General features: G+C 39.4%; 1 protein-coding gene across 7 annotated transcripts; it reads left to right on the top strand.

Moving 5' to 3' along the window:
- Positions 1-4084: 4084 nt before the first annotated feature.
- Positions 4085-16571, top strand: brd2b (bromodomain containing 2b). Of its 7 annotated transcripts, none has more exons than XM_040030768.1 (12): positions 4085-4220; positions 6557-6845; positions 7167-7304; positions 8271-8415; positions 9304-9467; positions 9693-10193; positions 10384-10512; positions 10647-10880; positions 10993-11243; positions 11424-11740; positions 13436-13561; positions 14962-16571. In XM_040030768.1, exons 1-12 carry the CDS (start codon positions 4189-4191, stop codon positions 15090-15092), a joined length of 2457 nt encoding a protein of 818 aa, XP_039886702.1. In that variant the 5' UTR covers positions 4085-4188; the 3' UTR covers positions 15093-16571. The 7 variants fall into 7 exon arrangements, with proteins under 7 accessions (XP_039886702.1, XP_039886701.1, XP_039886700.1 ...); XM_040030767.1 differs by having other exon boundaries at positions 10647-10892; XM_040030766.1 differs by having other exon boundaries at positions 7167-7316.
- Positions 16572-17321: the final 750 nt, after the last annotated feature.

The raw sequence follows: 17321 nt of genomic DNA, 5'->3' as shown, positions 1-17321 counted from the left end.
TCAGTCTCCCTCCAACAGCTGATGAAATGTGTCTGCTATTTGAACTTCTGGAGGCTTTGATGTGGGCTCTAATCTGAGGCGCTGTTAATGGACGAGGATGGTAAAGCAAACGGAACTTCTCTGTAACTGGGAATTTCTAGTTTTTCTTTTTTTTGGTTTGACCTACATGAGAGCCAGTTTCATCAAGTGGAATAGACTTGGGGATGATTTAACACTTTTTGCACTTTTTTAGTTACTTGGAGACCAGGCAAACTTTTATTTATTCAACTTACGTCTGTCTGCTGATCAGCCATGCCACATTAAGATGAATTCTTATGGTGTGACATTCACTGTCTTCATTTGAATTTCAGAAGTCAGATGTCCTCGGCTTCCATAGGACAACAGGTTGGGTACATGCTGGACAGGTTGCCAGCCTGTTGCATGGCCAAACTAAGTTGTTATGTGTAGCTAAAACACTGGCTCATGCCTTAGGTACATCTTTTATGCTAATGATTCCATCATCATCATCATCGTTTATTTATATAGCACTTTAAAAACACACAAGGGTGACCAAAGTGCTGAACAACAGAAACATAATAGATACCATAAGAATAATAAATACGATAAAATAATAAACTATAGCGAAAACAATAAAATACAAGTCAGTCAACCACTGAGTCAAAAGCCATTGAATAAAAATGCGTTTTCAATCTGGATTTAAAAACCATCACTGATGTCGATTGCCTAATGTGAAGAGGAAGATTATTCCAAAGCTTAGGAGCCACAATAGAGAACGCTCGGTCTCCTCTCAGTTTCAGCCCTGATTTGGGGACTGAGAGCAACAGCTGCTCAGCTGACCGGAGCGAATGAGTGGGGACATAGGGCTTCAGCAAATCAGACAGATACGCAGGTGCCAGACCATTTAAAGATTTAAAAACCAATAAAAGAACTTTAAAATGAATCCTAAATTCAATTGGAAGCCAGTGCAGGGAGGCCAGAACCCGAGTAATGTGCTCAAATTTCCTTTTACCAGATAAAAACCGTGCCACAGCATTCTGTACTAGTTGCAGGCGTGTCAGAGTGCCCAGTCCAACCCCTATTAAAAGGGAGTTACAATAATCCAAGCGTGAGGTTATAAAAGCGTGGATAATAGTCTCCAAGTCACGCCTTGAAAGAAAAGGTTTAACCTTCGACAGACGCCTGAGTTGATAGAATGACGATTTCACCACCCCATTCACGTGGCCATCAAAGGTAAGTGCAGAGTCGATTTTTAACCCAAGATTGGTAATCGAGCTCTTCAGGTGAGGGGTCAGAGCAGCAAGGTCAACATCAGGGATATCAGAGGAACGATTCGGGCCAAACAGAATTACTTCCGTTTTACGTTCGTTAAAATTTAAAAAGTTTTGAGCCATCCATGACTTAACATCACTAAGGCAATCAAGCAGGAGTCTAATTTGGGAGCTATCAGAATGACTGAAAGGAAAATAAAGCTGGCAATCATCAGCATATAGATGAAATGAAACTTTATGTTTACGAAAGATCGCACCCAGTGGCAGGAGATACAATGAAAACAGTAATGGCCCAAGAATAGATCCCTGTGGTACACCCCATGGCAGAGGGGCCACAGAGGACGATGACGAGCCCAACTTAACACAGAAGCTCCTGTTTGAGTGATATGATTTTATCCACAGGAGTGCAAAGCCAGAAATGCCCACACAATGCTGTAAACGAGAGATCGCTACCAGAATATCGTTCATAACCTTTATGAGAGCTGTCTCTGTGCTATGAAACGGCCTAAAGCCGGACTGAAAAACTTCAAACATATGAGAGTTGTTTAGATTCCATGATCAGTACTAAGTGGCTTTACAAAGAAACAAGAAAATATTCCTCTGAAAATGATCAGGTAGGTCTGGACTGAAAAAGCAGCCAGTGTCCAAAGAAAACTTTGAAACTCCACCAGAAAGCCTGAAGAACTATTGCTTAAGGCCACTTTAGAAAAATTTAAAGAATGTCTGACTCCTTGGAAGCAAAGAAGAAATGAGTTGTGACCTGAGACTTTTGCACAGTACTGTAGTTATTGGGTTGTTTTTTTTTTAGATTTTTATCTCACTGTGGTGAACCTGAACAGCAACTTGTGTTTTAATCAGCAGGACTCTCTTTGTTTTTAATAGGAAAATATATGAGGGTGGTCTTCTTCTTTAAGGCAACAGGGGTGAAAATCAGCTGGCCATTTTAAGATGAAAACTTCAAGTCCAGCAACAGATCCGGTTAATTTGATACTTTTGTTTATCACCAGCCTGCTATGAACAGTTCATTATGAAAAAATACAATAAATCCAGGGGTATACAGCCTGTGTGTGTGACTGTGAAGGAATGCATCATGCCACATTTCACTTCAACAGTGCAAAGTGAGTCCAAATTAGAATTTCCATCAAATATCTACCCTTGTTTTGTGTTTTAGCCATCACAGCATACTACACTGTGTAACATTAACAAGTACAGGATAAAATAAAGTGTAGGTTTCCACCATATCATTCAACTGAACAGAACTTCAAGCAGCTAGACACAGTAAGGTTAACTTGTAGGTAAATTTGGACTGATTTTATATAAAAGGCTTCGATTGTAGGACAAAATACAGCTGATGAAACAATGCTATTTTCAAGTTGTTTCAATAAATACCGAAGTGATCAAATTGTTAAACGGTCTAACAGCTGATCGGTGATTCACAGCTGAACTCAGCATCCCTGTGCTGTGTACAAGACATTTACAGCTGATAGCTGGTTTGTTTTGCACCCTTTGCATAACGACGTTTACTTTCTTTCTGCTGGATGGAGGTTTCTGGCGTCAGAGTGCAGAGCAATAAGGTTTAAAAACAGCTTTGTTTCACCAACTATTAGTCAGATGAACAAATCATAGCTTTGTAATGATGCTATGCGAATTTTAATGGTTAACATACTGCAAACCAAGTCCATCCAGTTACAATTAACTTAATCCTGCATATGTTAAAACTCTCCAGGTTAGGGAAAGGTAAACAGTCTATCCTTTTTACTACAAAAGTTTTGAAAATTTAGCTCGAGACAACAAAAATGGCAAAATAGCTTAAATATTATAGAATATAAATGCCATTATTTTGGCTTATATGCAACATGGCGAAACAAATATGAACCCAAATATGTAAGTAATATTACGTAATAATAACAATATGTTAAAGAAAAATATCTCCATTTAAAATATATATTAAATATCTATTTAACACAGCAAAAATAAAACTTAATTTAAAATGCTTACTAATGAATACGTTTACGTTTACGTAAAAACTTTACAGTCAGTGTATATTGTAATGAAAGTCGTGCGCACAGTACAGGGTAGAAATAAACTGTTGAAGCACAGATGATGCATCGCTATACAGATGTGTTGCATAAAAGATTTATTGTATCTGTCCTTGTGGCATTGAATCAGTCTGTTGGAGAATGTGCTCTATGGTGCAGCAGTGACGAGTGAAACCTGTTGCCACTGCTTGTCAACAATCCCAGCCTCCTCTTATTTTATTTTTATTTTTTGGGAAACTGCACATGTATCTGTCTTTCTATCTATCTAGACTGCAGGATACTGTTAAACATAGCTTCTTTAAAGCGGTTAGTCACGGAGTTGGAAAAAAAGATGTCCATTTTTTTGAGGGCATCAATCACAAAGCAGCTAGGGGGGTTATTTCATGAATGTGCCGCTTTAAATGGAAACATCTCACCAAAAAAAAAAAAAAAAAAAAAATACAGTTGCTACCCAGGTATTCCGCAGTGGGTTTAATAAAACGGAGATCACCTGCATGACAATCCAAACTCTCTTGAGGACAAAACATACTAATCCATATAGACAGAGAAGCGTTAGCCTGAAAATTACAGCAATTATTAACGCAGTGCGACGCCAGATAGCTCATTACTGTATAAAAAATCTGAAACATGCAATATTTTCAGAGTACAAGATGTACAGACTGTGCTGTTTGACTGACACCTGCTTACAGCCAATTATGGCGCGGAATCATCGTCCACGTGACAGGAACGACGCGGCACTGCCACGAGAGGGGTTTATATAGGGTCAAGCGGAAGCGCTTAGTCGCCATTTCATTGCGGAGTTGGTCGCTGAGCGTTTTGTGGAAGTGCAGCGTCAACAGCGGCGAAAAATTGGATCGTAACAACACTCCGCCCTCACCCCAATGGAAGCCGCCGTCAACCCACCTCACGACAGGTAATGTCCGCAGTGTTTCGGGTCAAACTGAGGACATTTGCTGGGCTTTGTAGTCCGCGTGAGGATGGGAATTATATAATAAAAACCACATTGTTGCTACGGTGACGTTACCGTTAGCCTCCGAGTAGCAAAACAGCGCTACCTCGTCAGCCAGTCTTATGATACAGCCCGCTTACGCTAGCTTACACAGGAGACTATCAACTCTGCACATATTTCTGAAGTCCTCTGAATCTTAATATTTGCACACTGGTTTTGTGGAGCCTATATTTCCGTTTTCTTTAGCGTTTAGCTTCTAATTAGCAGGCAAATGACAGCTGCATCTCCATCGGCTAGGTCAGCCGGGTGCTCCCCGCCGGCTGTCTGTCTGTCTGTCGTGTCATTCATTGCTCATGCAACCTGCTGTCGTTAATGTAAAACAATATCATATAAGAAAACTAGTTATAAATAACCCGTCCACTGTTCCCCTCTCCCCCCACACACACATCTGCTTAACTGCAACTTGGCAGTCCCAGGTGTATTGTTATATTCATAAAGCGCTGTTGCAGTCTGTCGCCGCTAGCTCGCAAGCTTAGCTTCCAGCTCGCAGCTTCTGTGCTGCTGGTGAACAAACGCCCTGAGACTGTGGCAAAATGGCTGAAATTGCCTGATGGCCCGAGGGTTTTATCAAATTTTTAAAAAAATTCTTTTCCGAGCAGTGCTCTTTAATAAATGTGACGTTTGTGTCTTTTTGGACCCCTTATGCTCGTCAGATATTGGCTTCTGTCGTTGTGAAGTGGTGTTTACAAACAGCGAGGGCGGGGCGTCCAACCACGCGATCAGCAGCTGGTGGACTGAGAGTCTTTGATCAGTTTGACTAAATAATAACGACAGGTTGTTTAGCCTTCGCTAATTTGTCTCTGTTTAGTAAAAACAGAAGCTGGTTAAATGCAGGTTCAAACACTAAAGCCATAATAGTCACATGGAGCCAAGTTGATAATTAAACGGTGTTTGTGTTTTTGCACAAATGTTGCGACTTTAGTTATATTTTCTTTCACATAATCTTGTGTTCAGAACTAATTTGGAGAAAAGCACGTTAAGTTTTAAAATGCTTTCAGTAAAACAGGCATTCTGACTGTTTTTGTTCTCTGTGTGTGTTATTGGATGTATATTTGGATGTTTGTTTGGTTTTTTTTTTTCCATTTAATTGTTAAATGCTTCAAAACACTAAAGTAAGTAGAGCTTAAAACATTTGCCTGGAAATAGAAAAGTTCTTATGTTTACTACTCTGCAAATTCCTTTTTTTTCCGGCACCCTTAATGCTATTTAGTAGTTATTTGTGCTGCTTGTATTCTGTTTGATGTAGAAAACCGGCTCATCGGCTTAGCCATTGTTTGTGTGTCAGTAGGGCATGTGTGTATTAAGCTGTGGTGCTCAGATGGAGGTGAGAAAGGACCGACTTTCTGTGTCCTTTAACTACATGAACTAGGCGACCTCTGTCATCTCATGGTGCATTGAAAAGTGCTCTTTATGGAACGTGGTGTTGTTGGACTACATCCAAACTGGAGATCATAACTTGCAGAGATGCTGATATCTCCAAAAGATTGCTTTCTTTTTAATTAACTCTCTTAAGGCCCATGGGGGAATTTGTTCTCTGCCCTGTTTATTATGGTGCATCTCCAGGGGAGACCACAGTGCTTGTGTAAGGCATTGATTGGTGTATCCTCCATTTATTCCTTTGTGTGTGGGGAAAACCAGAGGAAACATTTTATCTGGAAAAGATAATCATGTTTATAAGTACTTATCTAGTGTGTCACTGTTGTTTGACTTTGAGGCTATTGTTTATAAGATTTATCTAGCTAAGTACAACTCTTATACTTTTTAGTAGATTCTCTGTTACAACTTGATAAAGTGCAACAGTGAAACGGTCAAAACATAGTGTTCAAAGAAACTGAACCCAAACTTCTGAAGATTATCCAGACTGCCTGTATGTTTCTTGCTGAATTGCATATTACATGACATTGACTTTATTGCCTTATCAGCAGCATTCTTATAGGACAGTCATGGCTCCCATGACAGTGCTAAAAGTTGCAACCTATTGATGAAATCCTGGTTTCCTAGATAACCATTTGGGGGGGGTGTGTCTTTTCTTATATTTTTCTTCGTTATCCTCTCCCACCTTAAAAGTTTATTTACAGCCAGCCAGCTTTTTCCACATGAGGTATTAAGGTAGCATTTCTTTCCTTCTTTTCCTTGTAATGTGAATGCAGGGTCTCTTTTTTTATTTTTTTTAAATTTTTTATTTTTTAAATCATTGTCATTAATTCTTCTCCTGTGCTTTTAAATCTTCCTCACTCCAGCTCTCTGGTTGGGTTGTCCGGTGTTATGATGGACCAACACACAAGCTCGGGCAAACGCATTCGTAAGCCCTCCCTGCTGTACGAGGACTTTGAGAGCCCCTCCCTACCCCACACAATGCCCCAGGGTCCCCCTGCCCCTCCACAGCCCCCAGTGAAGGATCCTACCCGACCAGGCCGCATGACAAACCAGCTGCAGTACCTCCAGAAGACCCTGATGAAGTCTCTTTGGAGGCACCACTTTGCCTGGCCTTTTCAGGAGCCCGTGGATGCCTACAAGCTTAACCTGCCGGTGGGTTGAATCCAAGTGCTTTGATAAAACACTCTGAGTTTGAATGTGTCTACTTTCAGATACTGTGATAAATATCCAATATTCTGTATTATTTTTTGGCTATTATAAATGATCCTTTCTGGTTTGTTAATAGATGATTGTATCTCAGGTTTTTTGATTTTTTTTTTTTTTTTTTTTTTTTAAAACATATTTTTAACATCTTGGGACCATTATGGAAAAGGTGTCCACACTTTAACAAGTAAACAAGTAGGATTGGTATTTCTGTAGAGCCATAAATTAAAAAGTTATTAATTAAAAAAAATAATTCATTTTTTTCCCAAGGATTACCATAAAATTATCAAACAACCCATGGACATGGGGACCATTAAGAAACGCTTGGAAAATAACTTCTACCGTAGTGCAAGTGAGTGCATACAGGACTTCAACACAATGTTCACCAACTGCTACATCTACAACAAGGTAGGTCAAAAGGTAAAAAACACATTTTTATCCATGCTATTTATTCCATTTTAATTGATATTTGTTCCTTTCTCACAAGCTAGCATTCCCTTTGGATTGCATTTATTAACACAGTGATCTTACACTGAGCAGGCGTAAAACTGTGTTTTGTCAGCTCAGAGTGAAAAAATAAGTGTTAAAATACAGTGTTTAATGATTTCTAGCAAACCAGTGGGGAAATCTAGCAAGATTTGGTGGCTTTTTTTTTTTTTTTAAATGACTTGACCAAAGTTGTGTGTATTTTTGTTAATGATCCAAGCAGAGGCACAGAAATTTTAGAGGCTATTTATTTTTTTAAACCCTTCACCATTTCCCTTTACTTTACACAAAATGCCCTGTGATTTCTCTGCTATCCTTCATAGCAAGAGAACATGTACTACATGTGCTCCTCAGCATAACTTAAGGGAAGCAAGGGAAAAATTTAAAGTGAAAGACAAAAGGCCTAATGACTGCAGAAATGTGCTACATGTAAATAATTTTGCAAAGCAGACTCAACTCAACCTAGATGTGTAAATTAAGCAATGGCTTGTGTGTAACAGATCATTTCAATGATTATACAAACTTACATTTTGCATTAAGTTGTCTCGTAGACAACCATATGAAGTGTCTTAGCCTGGGATTTCTATGGTGATTGTTAACATCTTTATGTGGGAAAACAGTGGTTTAGTTTATATTATTATTATTTATGAAATGTAAGCACTAATCTTAGGAAATTCTTTTCAAGAATCTGTAATTATCTGTTTGATCTATTTACACATAACAATCAAAAGGGATGTTTTTAAAATTGCATGAATGTTCCTGTCAGTCTGTTAACAAATATGGAAAAAAAAATACAAAACCTTTATTGTTAAACTGAAATGACATTTATGCAAAAAATAGTACTTATATATTATTTGTGCTCATGTGTTGCTTTTTTTTTCTGGTTAGCCAACAGATGACATTGTGCTGATGGCCCAATCCCTAGAGAAGATTTTTCTTCAGAAGGTGGCCCAGATGCCCGAAGAGGAAGTTGAACTTCCTCCTCCAGCTCCTCGGAACAAAAACAGCAGGGGAAGAGGTCGTAAATCTTCTGGTAAGTAGGGATGGAAATCGAGAACCGGTTCTACCAAGAACTGGTTCCTGGTAGTCGAATTCTTCAGAATCGTTAGTCTGCTTGCTTATCGGTTCTTCTACTTGCGCTACAATTAGCTGATTTCAGTTGTCGGAGGTGGAAAATAGCTGGGTAGCTTACTGCAAATATGCTGGTGTGAGTGACTGTAGCCTCAGGTTTATACTGTTAAAGGGTAATTATGAGACGGTGCGTTTAGGGTCATTTTACAGAGTAGGATGAAAGTAATGTTATGAGTAGCATAATGAATTATTTTCTCTGTGAGTAATTTAGGTAACTTAGTCATTACTTTTAATAAAAGTATTCTGTGTAATGCATTACTTTTTTTTTTTTTTTTTTTTTTTTTTTTTTTGAGTAATGACCCAACACTGATCACAACAAAGAGGCAAAATACATCCAACAAGTACAAACATTTGACCACACAACGTACAATTAATTTGCACAAATGTGATGTCTTTATGCTGCTTAGCGATGGTGGTAACTTTCAGAGCCAAGCTTGTGAGAACCCAGAATTGATCAAAAAAGTGATAAGGAATCAATAAGTTACATCGATAATGGAACCAGAATCACTAAATTCTTATCCAAAATTCCCATTTCTGCCTGTAATTGTGAAAATCATGATACAGGCTTCTAGAGTTTCATATTGTCTTTATTCCAATTTACTGCTAAAAACTGGAGCATTTTGTTTTAGATATGCAAATTTGTTTGAGCCATATTTTGGCAATTAAAGATGTTAAGATGTATTTATTTACAAGCAGGAAGGCATTATGAAAGCAACATTTATGATTGAGGTGGTGGTGTTGTTGAGTAGCTGAGTTGCAACTCTTAAATTTAATATTCTTTATCTACCAGCATCAAGGGCTCAGCAGGTGCCAGCAGTGTCCCAGTCAGCCTACTCCCCCTCATCCTCAGACACGGGGGATTCCATGCTGGCCAACTCTCCCCAGACTGTGCTAACTAAAAGCCTGCCACCAGCTAACATTATGGGTTTGCCTCCTACACAGCCCACAACCAAGGTATGTAAGACAGAATGCTGATTAGAATAATTTGCATATCTAGATTTTAGCATGCAAAATCGATGTTGAAACACTTAAGTTCCTTTTTAACAGCACTAAATGTGAAAGTAAACTGTCCTTTGTTAAAGATTTAGTATTTCAGTTGTTCAGTTGTGAGGATTATAAACCGTGTAACAAAGCCATAATAAAGTGATCACAACAATTTCCAACTTTTTCTTTCTATAGAAGAAAGGTGTAAAACGCAAAGCAGATACCACCACACCCTCTACCATGGGCTTCACTACTGTGGGCATGTCAGGAACGCCGCACATGGTGGGCTTGGGGAAAGGGGGACACGGGGGTCAAATTCATGACACGTCCATGCACACTGTCTCCTCAATGGGAAGCATAAGCTTGGAGACCCCACCTGGGATTGGGCTCGTCAGGAGTCCTGGAGGCCCTGTCCTGCTCCAGCCAATGATGGCTGGCACTGGACGCAGAGTTGGCAGCGGACGCCCCATCAAACCCCCCAAGAAGGACTTGCCCGATTCTGTTCAACCTCAGCCCTCAAGGAAGGGAAAACTCAGCCCGCAGCTGAGGTACTGCAGTGGGCTGCTGAAGGACATGTTATCAAAGAAACATGCTGCGTATGCATGGCCTTTCTACACACCTGTGGATGCAGCTGCACTCGGACTTCATGACTATCACGATATCATCAAGTGTCCTATGGACCTCAGCACCATCAAGGTGACTTTGAATGCGTGAAAGTGTGCTCGCAGTACTGTAATAGTAATATTTCTTTTTACTAAACATACCATGTTGAAATGATAAAACACAGAAGGGGGAAGGATTTTAAATGTGAATGTAAAATGCAGTGGGGGAAAAAAATCTTCTATTAAAATCTAATAAATGTCCATTTCCTGTTTTTTACAATCAGAGGAAGATGGACTGTCGTGAGTACAGAGATGCTCAACAGTTTGCCAGTGATGTAAGACTGATGTTCTCCAACTGCTACAAGTACAATCCACCTGATCACGATGTTGTGGGGATGGCACGGAAACTACAGGTGAGCAGCAGTTACATGGACCAGGCGCCCTCACACAGGCTTCTTCAGTTATATTTGCTACTTTATTACTCACTTTCCTCCCTTCTTACCATTTAACTTTTTTTTAATTTATTTTTTTTCCCCCCATGCCTCAGGATGTCTTTGAGTTCCGTTTCGCCAAGATGCCAGATGAACCACACATGGAGCACACAGCCATGTCCATGAGTGGGCATCAAACATCCTCTTCATCATCTTCCTCCTCCTCATCCTCCTCATCTTCCTCCACCTCTGAGAGTGAGCCTAGCAGCGAGAGTGAGGAGAGTGAGAGCAGCCCAAGCTCAGACAGCGAGGAGGAGCGAGCACATCGCTTGGCTGAATTACAGGACCAGGTGTGCACACAAGTAAGATATTGAGTAGCTACTATTGAGGTATTGGAGGGTGTTTGTTGCATCAAACTAAACGTGGAAACAAAAACGTCTTTAATTTGTATATTTTTCTCAGCTCCGAGCCGTGCACGAGCAGCTAGCTGCTCTCTCCCAAGGCCCCATCGTCAAGCCCAAAAAGAAAAAGGAGAAAAAGGACAAAAAGGAGAAGAAGAAAAAGAAAAAGCTGGAGAAGCGAAATCGAGGAGTCCGAAGCAGAGCAGGCTCTGAGGAATGGAAGATGCCCAGCAAGTTGAAGAGCAAATCTGCCAAAGCAGGTGGCTCCCAGGCCAAGAAAAGCCAGGGGAAGAAGAGTAACAAGAACAGCAAGTTAGTATAAAGAGTGAACCACCACACCAGTTTTTTCTTTTTTCTTTTTTTTTAACTTGATCTCATCTTCATCATACTTCCTTTTTGGGGTTTAGTGAAACAAATAATTATACTGTTCAACCAGTTAAATGTTTTGAATGCAAAACAGCTGATAGCTGTGCTCTTCTTCTGTTATTTCAGGACTTCAAAGAAGCCTTTCTACCCTCCACTTGCCACTTCCATGTTACCACACTATGACTCGGAGGAAGAAGAAGAGATCGTGCCCATGTCATACGATGAGAAGCGCCAGCTAAGCCTCGACATCAACAAGTTACCAGGCGAGAAGCTGGGTCGTGTGGTCCACATCATACAGTCCAGGGAGCCCTCACTGAGGGACACCAACCCTGAGGAGATTGAGATTGACTTTGAAACACTCAAACCATCCACACTGAAAGAGCTCGAGCGCTACGTGATGACATGTCTGAGGAAGAAGCCCCGTAAGCCGTATGCTGAACAAGGTAGATAAAATGACCACCAAGACAACGCCAGCATATTCCTGTTTAGCAATATCTTGGATGTTTTTGTAATTGACAAGGTATTGAGTGTCAGAACCTACTATCAGTACCTAACATGTGACATATGTTAAAGTCTGTAATGGCTAAGTACATCTTAGCATGTAGGAAAAAAATAGACTGTTAAACTTGGAGAGTAAAGTTGATGCTGAAGAAAGAATCGGTAGTTTTGACTCATGCAGCCACACATGGAGGGCAATTATATATTCTTATTAAGGGCTGATAGCGTCTGCGTCCAAATGCCCCTTCAGTTCCCAAAGTCAAACAACCTGATCCAGTGTTGAGGTTAAATGGCACAAATGCTTTTGATTCCTGAAAGTTAACCGTATACTGGCTCTCACAGTTGATATAATCAAATTCTTGGAAAGAGTCTTTACAAGGCTGAGTGGATACTTTCTGCCTCTGCATTTCTAAACCCAGTATGTATTGTACTGCTGTAACTAAACAAGTTTTCAATTAGTATTACATTTATTTGACATCAAAAACAAGAACCTAGTAGTTGTTTTTGGTTTTTTGTAGTGAATGTAATAAAAGCTTGTGAGCGGAGGCTCTAGATTCTCTGTTCAGGTGACACATAGTAAGTTAGATACACTTGTAGTAAACAAATTACTGATTTATGACTGAAAATGTACTAATGCAACAGTCTGTGGGTGGACAGTGAACGCCAGTTAACCAAAGAGTATGAAGTACAATGGTTGGCAAGAGTTTTACATCCTGTGATGAATCTCAGTGCTCCATGATAAACAGCATCCAACATCTGTAAAGAGCGTTCATAGTGGTTGGTGCTTAACAACAAATGATACATAAGTAGATATATAGAAAAAATTATGTATATTTAAAAAAAAAAAAAAAAAAAAAAAAAAAAAAAAATTAAGAACCTTAATCAGTGCCATCTAAGTTTGGACTTGGAAACGATGGTACACTCGTTTTAATGCAGGAAAAATAACAGTTTTCCTGCACAAAAATATCTGGTTTTCATGACAATAGTGTGTAATATTTCCCTGACTGGACTGACAAGGGAAATAAAACTGTAGCAGAGGATTACGCCTATCTGACAGGCATGTAGTTTAGTTTAACCAGTTTAACCACATCACCTCGGTGTTGCACTCAAATCTTTCTATCTAGCGCCCTCCTTCATGTCTGTCAGTGACAGAGAGGCTAGGTTTCCTCTTGACATTAAGTTCTGAGTTGACGTGTATTTGATTAGCTCTTTGGCTACACAGAATGAAAACCTGACGGGTAAAGGCCAGAGTCTATGGAGGCAGACTTGAGACTGCAAGTCTTAATTTCACTACAAATCATTTCTTTGTATGTTATAACTTCTCTCTGCAGCAGATGCTAAGCTAAAGCACCAACAAAGTGAATAGAAGTAGCTAAAGTTGATGGTTTCTTCAAATATTTGACGCTGCCCCCTGGTGACTGGTCACAACTACAGCATGTAGATATGACTGCAGAGCTCAGCGTAGCACTACTAAGCTGCTACTTAAAATTAGTGAAGAGAGCAAGAAATTTAATCTCTGTATTTAACTTAACACTACTCAGTACTGACTTAGTAATGGTGTGACACAGTATACTTACCACTGTATTTCTGTATGGTCCCCAGCTCTGTAACAACCTTTTTATCATCTTATATTGCAGCAGCAAAGAAAGGCAGCATTGGCAAGTCTAAAGAGGAGCTGACCTTGGAGAAGAGGAGGGAGCTAGAGAGGAGGCTGCAAGATGTCAGCGGACAACTCAATTCAGTCAAGAAACCCACGAAACCTAAAGGTAAGCTCTCACATCATCACATTTCTGTGTGGATGCAAACATGTCTGGTTTTCAGAGCAACTTACAGTTTCTCTAAGTTACTCAAATACTGTGCACTTCAATAATTCAGCGAAGATGGCACAGCGTTTCAAGTGTAGAGTTGGCCTTTGCTCCCTGTGCGAGTTCCCTCAAGTACTCCAGACATGCATGTTAGGTTAAATAGTGATTCTAAATTGGGAGAGACAGAACGGTTGGATTTGACTTGTGTTCTAGTTTGTATAGTCAGGACAGTCTTTTCATATAATGCTATACTTAGTAACAAACTACCTTAAAAATCCCTCTGAGATGTAAATGTGTTTTGGTTGTGTAAATCTACAGTAAGCCATCATAATAATATGGAATGCCTCATGTGTGTGAAGGTGTCTGAGACTTTTGCTGATCATTAGAAAACCAGTTTGTTTATTTCTTTAAAGTGTGGACAGGGCTTTTGTTTCGCTTATCTGCATACCATAATGGGCTTTTATTTGAGAAACACTCGTAGGGGTTTTCTTTATTATTTTAGGGTCTTAACCTTACAATAACAGGCAACTGTTGTTGTGATATAGTGCTATATAAATACAATTGAATTGAAAATTGAATTTCATTAAAGTATCTTCTTCTCTCCTGCTGTTAAAGATTGTATGAAGAGTAAGAACATTCATCGGCCTGCAAATGCATTAGTAGCAGGGAGGGATTAAACCAGGAGTGTAGATCAGAATGAGCGAGAAAAATGGCAAAGTATTTAAACGCCATGATTGTGTGCTGAAGCGGGATGCATAGTATTAGACATGTGCGCGCCTGTACCCCCACACAAGCAGGAATTTAGAAAGTGTTGAGCTAAAACATACCTTTTTAAACCGTGTGCACACTTTCTAGAGCGATTCAAGCCTGTTATGGTGACGTTTAGACTATATTTAAGGCTGTACATCTTAAGGTTTTTCCTCTTTTGATTTGCAAAAGAGGACAATGTGTACAGCTGGCTTTAGATGGAAAGAAGATACTATTTCTGTGTTTACACAGATTAAGTTGTGAATCTAGAGTTTTATGCATCAGGCCCCTGGAGTTTATCCGTCTTTCTACCCTGTGTGTATTTGAGTTACAGCTTTAACTTCTGTTTACATGTTATCCCCTGGCCATTATATCACATCTGGCTATAAATGAGCTATTCTTTTGTTTTAGGAAACTTTGGTTCCAGTGGTTCACACTCTCCATCACTAGACTGTTTGTAGAAGCAGAATTGTCTGTAAAAACCAGATGAAATGTGAGGTTTTGCATGTATGGGCTGTTTTGGCAAAGACGCTGAGAGAAACACTTCAGTGCTTTCTTCCTTTTCGTACAGGTGCATCCATTAAACATTGTTCTCTTTGCTATTTTCTCCTCAGTGGAAAAGCCGAGTGCAGTGGAGACTCACGCCCAGCCATCACGCCTCAGCGGAAGCAGCTCCAGCTCAGACTCGTCCTCTTCCTCCTCCTCATCCTCTTCCTCAGACAGCAGTGATTCAGACTCGAGTTGAGATTGTTAGCAAAAAACTAAGAAGTCAAACGCTAATGTCTCAGGGACTTGGGCTGGCCCAGGACACATCACGCCCTGAAGCGATAGTTGGCTGAGATTGAACACTGCAACAAAAACACTCCAAATGGACTCCTGTAATCCTGTAATGTTTTGAATGTTGGACTGAGGGATGTGGAACAATGTCTTTGTGGATTATTGTAGAACCCAAACACTAAATGCCTTGTTCTCCCCTTCCTTCCCTTTGTAAATACTTGTACAAATTTATGTTTCTTTTATAAAGAAGATTTTTATGTGGATCCCTGAAGAGGGAGGTGGAGTAATAATTTAAAAAATTGATGTGGAAAGACGGGCCTGACTGAAAAATCTGTTTGGCTGGCCTTGCACTGTCTCCTTTTGGTGAAAGAATGGAAGAGCGTCATATTTTATTTGTTTTCTCCTCCCACCCACATATCCTCAGATGTTACTGGAATTGAAACCAGCAACCTTTTGGTCTCAAGCCTTGCTTTTCTAACAATTTTAGATGAACCCCTAGACTCAGCCTTAATGATTGTTCATAACGGTTACAATATTTGGAGAAATCCAATACTGTTGACAGATCTGGCAGCCTCTGAGCTGCATTTCAAAGCATGCTATGGGATCTTCCATATTCAGGTCAGTTTGAGATTTAGATTTCTCTGTTATGTTTACATAAGTTCTCAGTTTAACAATAACATTTATGCTGCAGTCTGTTTTAGTACAGTATAGAGTAACAGTTTAATGTACTATAAATACAAAGTTTAGCAGCTAAGATAGATATTCATTCAATTTGTACAGAGTTTTGTGGCTGCACTGTTCTCCTAAAAAGCCACCAGCTATTTTAAGACCGACAAGTCTTATAAACACGTCTCAAGCTGAACTCATTTCTTACAACTTACTTTGACGTTTTCATCCTTCATTACATCAAACAGTAACTCGAGTGTCCGTCTATTTCTGAGCTGAAAGCAAGCTGCTGAATGTTATCATGTTACAGTTTCTAATTTCCATATTAATTTCCTGAACATCTGAAGTATTGCATTACCATTTCTTGCAGACCTCTGTAGCACTTGAAAACACTGGCTGCTCAGCGCTGACTGGAACAAATAGTGACGACTGATTAAACTCAAGCTGAAAACAACACGTTTCCTGTAAACCGATAGGAGAGCCCTCATTGTACATGCATAGTTGAAGCTGTTGATGAATGTTCAGTAAAGATATGCTTGTATATAATTCAGCTGTATTTGCTGTTGCACAAACTAATGTATTTCTGCTGTTTGGTCTCCTTTTCCCCCTCCCAGTTACCCTTTTTGCTTTTTTTATTTTTTATTTTTAAGAAAAAAAACATGTTATCTCTCATTCCAGTTAGTTGTCTTGGTTGTTTTCTGAAGAGGATTCACATGCTGCCTCTCAGAAGCAAACCTTTCATTTGACAGGTGTTTATTAAAAATAACTTCTGTAGAACAAATGTGAGATGTGGGAGTTTTGCTTTGAAGCGTGTTAGCTACGCAGCTGCAATAACTGCATATGGATAAAGTTGATCAGACAAACCAAAAAGCTTTGGGAAAGCTTTATTTTTTTATTATTTATTATATTTTATTAATTTTTATTAATAATATAAAGATTAATTTTATTCATAATAAATATTTTATTATTTATTTTGTTAAGCGATGCGACAATCAGTGAGCAGCAGTGTGGCTTCATGTTTTGAGAGCATTGGTTTGGGTGATGAACAGGTTAAGAGCATATTTGTGTGACAACATGACAAGATTAATGGCCCCATGTGGACTGTGAACTATAAAGTTAGATAGCGGTTTGCCTTTTCCCCCCTTTCTACTAATATATTCTGACATTTAGAAGCTCAGCATTAATAACAAGGAAATTGCTCCAGCAGGTGGCAGCAGTTATTCATATTAAAATCTCAGTGAAAACCAGCAACTGGTTCATGTTAAGACTGTCATCTCTGAATCCACTGGTACCCAGTTTGATATTAAGGAGGGACGACCTTCAAAAGGTGAAACCTGCTCTGTTGGTTATTTTGAAGCTCAAAAATACCAGAAGGTGTTTAATGTGTTGCCAGTGATGCTGATTAACTGCCACCCATAATGGTGCTGGAGCAACTTTTTATATCAGAAACCTTAAAAAAAAGAAAAAAAAAAGAAGAAGAAGCAAAAACAACACAGTCATGTTTTTGCTGAAATGGCGTATGCTGTAAAAA

The sequence above is a fragment of the Simochromis diagramma genome, unplaced genomic scaffold (assembly GCF_900408965.1).
Source record: "Simochromis diagramma unplaced genomic scaffold, fSimDia1.1 OVJJ01000361.1, whole genome shotgun sequence".
NCBI classification, from domain to species: Eukaryota; Metazoa; Chordata; class Actinopteri; order Cichliformes; family Cichlidae; genus Simochromis; species Simochromis diagramma.
The sequence above is the reverse complement of the archived record's forward strand: the minus strand, read 5'-3'. Positions and strand labels throughout refer to the sequence as shown.

Excerpts from the sequence above, each read along its gene's own strand:
- brd2b (XM_040030762.1), top strand. The coding sequence starts at position 4,189 with ATGGAAGCCGCCGTCAACCCACCTCACGACAG. Across the intron at positions 10,194-10,383 it reads TGGACCTCAGCACCATCAAG|AGGAAGATGGACTGTCGTGA; the intron begins GTGACTTTGAAT and ends TTTTACAATCAG. Across the intron at positions 10,513-10,646 it reads GGATGGCACGGAAACTACAG|GATGTCTTTGAGTTCCGTTT; the intron begins GTGAGCAGCAGT and ends CCCATGCCTCAG.